Source organism: Oryzias melastigma, linkage group LG9, assembly GCF_002922805.2.
Source record: "Oryzias melastigma strain HK-1 linkage group LG9, ASM292280v2, whole genome shotgun sequence".
Lineage (NCBI taxonomy): Eukaryota > Metazoa > Chordata > Actinopteri > Beloniformes > Adrianichthyidae > Oryzias > Oryzias melastigma.
In genome coordinates, this window is record NC_050520.1 from 21,207,470 (window position 1) to 21,213,469 (window position 6,000).

The 6,000-nt window shown below is 39.5% G+C and overlaps 1 protein-coding gene across 8 annotated transcripts in view; it reads right to left on the reverse strand.

The window, feature by feature from the left end:
* rhobtb4 (Rho related BTB domain containing 4) overlaps positions 1-6,000 on the reverse strand; it is a 36,909-nt gene that overhangs the window by 17,001 nt on the left and 13,908 nt on the right. The window contains exon 1 of one of the 8 annotated variants that reach the window (XM_036213583.1): positions 5,866-5,962. The exons of 6 other annotated variants lie outside the window; for them this stretch is intronic. Coding sequence is in view for 1 of the 2 variants with exons in the window: in XM_024275092.2 (XP_024130860.1) it covers positions 3,236-3,264 (29 nt within the window). In the remaining variant the exon portion in view is untranslated. Of the gene's footprint in view, positions 1-3,235; positions 3,621-5,865; positions 5,963-6,000 lie in introns of those variants that run through there. One more of the 8 variants, XM_024275092.2, reaches the window with a different exon arrangement.

The following is a 6,000-nucleotide window of genomic DNA, read 5'->3' on the forward strand; positions in this document are numbered from 1 at the left end:
ACTAGTCGTGAGTTCTTTACAGATGCCTGGATTTCTATTCAACTGTGTATCCTTTTCAAGGCAAACAACAGATGCCAAACAGACCATAAGACATGGAAGAGTTTGCATGCGTGTATTTATATGGTTGCTCAACTCCAAAATGTCATTAATTTGGTGTAGGAGTATGTTTTCGTCAATGACTGAGCTAGGCAGAGGAGTTTCTCATCAAGGGCATCTTTGCAGTTCTTGTCCTCTCGCTTCTACACTTTTTATCCCTCTTATCTTCCTTGTCCTATTTCTTAGAACTACCCATTGTCCCATTTCCACAATACTGGCACTTGACTTTTACTCCTTCCGCCCAAACAAAAAGTCACTAATTATCAACTATTTTATACTTTGGTCACTTCTGAACTTAATTTTACAAAGGCATATTTTCCAAAAAAATGTTTTTATCAGTTCCTACTAGTAATAAATCCTGATCCTCAGGTGAATTTGATTTTTTATTTGAGAAGGATTAAAACAGTGTATGCAGTTTTTTTATTTTTTTTATGTGAGACGGAGAATGCTACGGGCACAGCTGGAACAGACTGGTTATATAACCTGGTTTGTAGTCTGCTTAGCTCTCTGGATATATGACAGTAGACCCCAGAGTCAAACACACACACACATTAAAACAGACATGCATGTCCCAGCCTCAGCCAGAGCAGATGTTGCTGGTTCTAACGCTAGGCCCATTGAAATGTTCTGAGCAAATGTATTTTCTAATGACTGGGAAGCCACATGTCAGTCTGGGTCTTAAAAAAACAAAAATAATGTCCCTGTCACATCCCATAGATGCAATCAGGCTTTGGAAACACAGAAAGGCTTTTCTTGATGCGCTCATTTCATTTTTCCCTCTCCATCTTTCTTCACTCCCACCAGTCTTTCTACTAATACTTTGCTCTCATCCATCTTGTATTGTTGTTATTCTGCCTTACCACTATTCAATAACCCACTTTATAGCATCAGTTTGATTTTTTTTACTTTACTTTACCCAAGGACTTTGTCAATAGAGAAACCCTTCACTTTTTAATCCCAATTTTTAAAGATGCATACAACTCTTCAGGTGAGTTTATAGATTACATACCACATATTTTACCATTTTCTACTACTGTCATAAATGCTAGTGGTAAAAAGTGAAATGAATTGAATTAACTAATGAGTACCCATGAACACACTATGGCAAGAATTTGATACTCTATTATTATTGAGAAACAATACCAATGATTCAAATATATTGGTGTGTCACAGTTAGGTCCTTACTCTGATCATGTGGTACATCCTTATAGAAGAAGTGGTGATGACAGACTAACCCAAACTCCTTGTGGTTAACAACAAAGGCAGAGTCTCAAAAGAACAGTATTGAAGTACCTTGGACTTTGTTCTTACACTCTTGGAGTCTTAAGGTATCTGGTAAAGAACTCACAGTCAAAGAAGCCAATAAAAAGTAGTTTAAGAAGTAGTATTATTTGAATGAAAAAAGTATCATCTAAAAATGCACACTCACAGCAAAATGTGCTCTACCACGTTAAGTCCCATTCCAATCATCATTTGATCTATTGATAAAGCGCTTTCAGTGGTCTTTACATTAGGATTTTTGACCCCCCAAAAAAATAACTTGTTATTGTTTTCTAGGGTAGTTTCAGAAAAGCGGTAGTAGTTCGTTAGAAATTCGTCTCTGAGTCGTGGGCAGGACTGTTTGTGTGGGGTAAGCCTGCCACTACTTCTAAAATGAAGAAATGTGATTTTAAGCTTAATTTCTGTATAAATATCCACCATCCTCATAAAAATACCACAAAAACATGCTAAACACCAAAAACACAATTTTCATTGCAGTAGATCTTTAAAAACTATTATGATCATGTTAATTTATGTTTATTATAAAGAAATACATTAAATGTATACAAAACTGTCATAGATTCTTATTTCCATTTTCCAGCCAGACTCACTGTTCACCCCCCTCCATGGGGGGTGAACAGTGCTTCATCTCTGAGTTACTGACATGGAAAACCACAATCTAGGAAAAATTAACAGACTTACTAGAGAGTCTAAGGCCAACATTTAGCTAGATTAAATATATCTCATTCATAACAATTACATGCTTATCAGTTTTATAGTGCCTGCATGCGTTTGGTAGATAGACGCACAAACACAGTGAAAGAGAGGGAACATTAATAGGATCATGGGTCATTTTAAAAGGACGATAGTTGGATAATAAATGTCTAACAAAAAAAAGCATTTCCACGAAAGTAGAAGACATAAACACCCTGCGATCATTAACAGACATCTTTTTTCAGGGGGAGAAATCTATTGGCCAAAAGACAAGTATTGCACAATGTGTTGTGTCTGCCAAATGGATTATGGAGCCCTACTTTGAAGATACGATCGACTGGTAAGAATCCGGGCGTAAAGGCAAGCAGTCCCTCTCAGGGACATTATTTATTTATCTCCAAGTGGAAGTGAGAGGCTTTTTCATCAGCGTCTCGGCTACCTGCGTAATACAAGATCTCTGGTGACGCCACGGCCATAGTATCATCATTACACTCTGTGTGTGAGTTTAACTGACACATTTGCGGTTTCATGAGGCCATTTATCACAGTTTTTGATCCACAAGCATGTAGTGGGAGGAAGACTGCTTTCATCAATGAAGCAAGCTCCCTCTCCCTGCAGCCATTCATAATCACCTGGTCCATTCATTTTTTTTTCTTTTTGGGTGGGGAGGGAGGTTCATAGCAATCGGTTGTTTTGTGGTTTACAAGTGTGCAAGGATGAAATGCAGAAAGACAAAGCATTTCAGTGCAGCACCACATTCTCCACGTTACAAAAGGCAGGTGCATGCCAGTCCACATCCCACATGATGCGTTGATAAGCCTTGCATAATACGCCAAGCCCATCCACTGCACAATGACAGTGAATTAAAATGCACGAAAGCCGCCTGTGCACCACATGTGGAATTTGATCTATTAAAAAAGTGATATGTCATATTGGCAAATAATAAATAAATCATGAGGTCTTTAACATCACATGCATCTGACTAACATGGGGGGAATTACATAACGATTGGTGGAATTTTAAGTCTAAACAAAGCTCTTTGGTGTCACAGATGGGGAGCCTTACAGCATCCCTGCAGTCACGGTGTGGTGTATAATGAGTGCCTTTGTGTGAACGATCGCAAGGAAACCATGTGACCCAGCATGTCTGCAGGAGGGGTCCCTACCTTCCAACGGTTCCGGAATTGACCCACATGCCACTGTGATAGTGGTTCAGCCGGTCACTCGAACCGGTCAGAGGCGGGCGGGCAGAACGACGAGGTCAATCGCGAAGATCCAGTTCTTTGTCAAAGAGCGCAGACAGCTGCAGAGAGGACGTGTGCCCTGACACATCCTCCTCCCCTAACTTCCTCTCGGTGCCTCTTTAATCCAGCGCCTCACTCCGCTCAACAAGTACCGCCTCGCTGTCTTACGTCTGACGTGAAGTTGCTTTATGTTGAAGTAGGTACTTCGTTTGCGACCAATATAATCTCGATTTGCCAAAAGCCTTTTCCCCTAGTCTGAGCCGCCCCCTTTGTGTTGTTGTTTCCCCCAGCTGATTTCATTCAAGACACGCCTCCTCAACTGCACGTCACAACCTAAGACGCCCAAATGATCTTGTGTTGCGTTCAAGTGTGGCTCGAAAATGTAACTACTTTGAGCCTTGTGGGCATTTGTCTGCTTTTTAAAGTTTAAACGTGTCAATAATTAGCAGAAAACTCAAATATAAAGATTATAAATAATTCATTGATTTTATATACGGGGAAACAGCTTTTATTTAGGATTTAGCAACCAATTAAAGCTAAAATACACACATTTCTATAATTTGTTTGTTTCTGTTTTTACATTTCGGCACCAATTTCACTCATATATTTTTCAAAATTTATATATTTGTACCAATTATTCTAAAAAGTAAAAGGAAGGGTGTTGAGTTCGGAACAAACGGGGTTTAAAGCATCAACTTGAGGATATCCGAGCTGGAAAAATATACTTGAACGTTTCATCAGAAAAAAAGCGAACAATAGCCAATGGCTTTCCTCAGAGTTGATAGTATAAACACCCCAAACCTGCTACTTCTCTCCATCCCATAACGAACAACAGACACGTGCTGCAGCTCCAGCTCGAGCCCTTAAATCTATCTCTACCCGCATAAAGTCCCTCTAGTTCCTTTAGTCTTCAGAGGAGAGAAACTCTAAGCCTTCAAATAAACCCCAAATTAACAAAAAACAATGTTCATCATTTTACTCAAAACTCTACAACATTATGTTAAATGAAAAATAATTAACTCTCCCATAAAACCCCACTTCAAAATCAAAACACTTAATTTACAACTCATTACAGAGAGAAGAATTTGCTTGTGGTTATTCTGGGTGCTCAGGCATAGCAACTAACACATAGCAACTGTGCTGCTACCAAAAGGGAGCTCAGAAGAGCAGACTTCTTATTTGGCTATGTTCATCTTAATCTATTACGCTATTGCATTTCTCTGAGAACTATTATATATCTCTGTTATATTTAGTGTACATGCACATAGTTTCTCTTGCAGCATCATCCCAGTCTAATAGAAAGATTAAATTATCATGGTGAGCATAAGAGCACATGGATGTATGGTCTTCCTGTCTAGCTCAGTCATAAATGAGCTGACTCCACTTCTTACTGACTTCCATCTGGGAACGTCTCTTCCCGGCTTTGACTATGATTGATAAGACCACATGTACAGACACTGAATGAACACATTCTTTTGCTGTAATTCTGGTCTGACTAACTTGCCTTCAGATTTGCAGAGAAGAATGGAGACAGACATCTACTGGTAGAGTTCGGTACTGATTCCCATTCAGGACACTTCTTTAAAACTCATTGAATTAGCACTTTTACTCAAAGCAGACCAAAAAAAATACATCAGTGAATCATTATGACATATTTAGCAAAATACTTTTTTCCGTGCAAACCAAGAAAAATGATAAAAGGTTTTTTTTTTTTTTTCCCCAGAAGCTGCTGAATGCAAACTGCTTAAATACTAAAATAATTCACTGTGTGACTATGGGTGCCCCTTTTTATTTACTTGTCTAATATTGTCTTGAAGTCCTGAGAAAATGCTGCCCCCTGACCTGGTTGGCATAGACACAATGAAACAGCATGAGAGATGGGCTGGAATGCTGTTGGACAAAGCAGGGGTTCAGCACCACTGGCACCAAGAGGGCTCAGAACTGTGGAGAAGCAGCCTCTTTGCTCAAGAGGTAAGCTTGTGAGAGAACTTTAAAGTAGCACAGTTCACAGAGACACCTAAATACAAGAAGTATTTATCTATTTTTTATCAGGTTTATCACTCTTTTATTGACCTTTTTTCAGCATTTACCCTTCAACTTGGTTAAAGGGAGGAAAGCAAACCAAACATCTTTTTTCACCCTGACTCCATCAGAAAAGAGATTTTTGCTCCTTAAAAACACTTTTATCTACCCTGTAGTCAATAGCTTTCAGTCTTATACAAACTTTTTGTACTCTTTTTTTTTTTAAATTAATTTGACTACAGGTGCAGCAGTATGCAAAAATTTGCAAACGTCTCTTTCTAAACACAAGAAAAATGTGCTCCCAGCATAATAAAATGCAGTCCATCCATCCATCCATCCATCCATCCATCCATCCATCCTCTGCTTATCTTGGGCCTAGGGGCACCACTCTAAGCAGAGATGTCCAGACCTTCTTCTACACAGACATCTCCTCCAGTTCTTCCTCTAAGGGGCTCTTGGGCCACCTGAGAGACTTAGTCCCTCCACTGCATCCAGGGTTTTCCTTGGGGCCTTCTTCCCTGGGAACATACCTGGAGTACCAGCCAATTGAGACACCTAGGAGAAATGCTTGCTCCAACTCTGAACCAAACTCTTCCAAGGTGATTGAGCTCTTAACCAAAGGGAGAACCAGGACATCCATAGCCACCCAACTCACTTCAGAATTC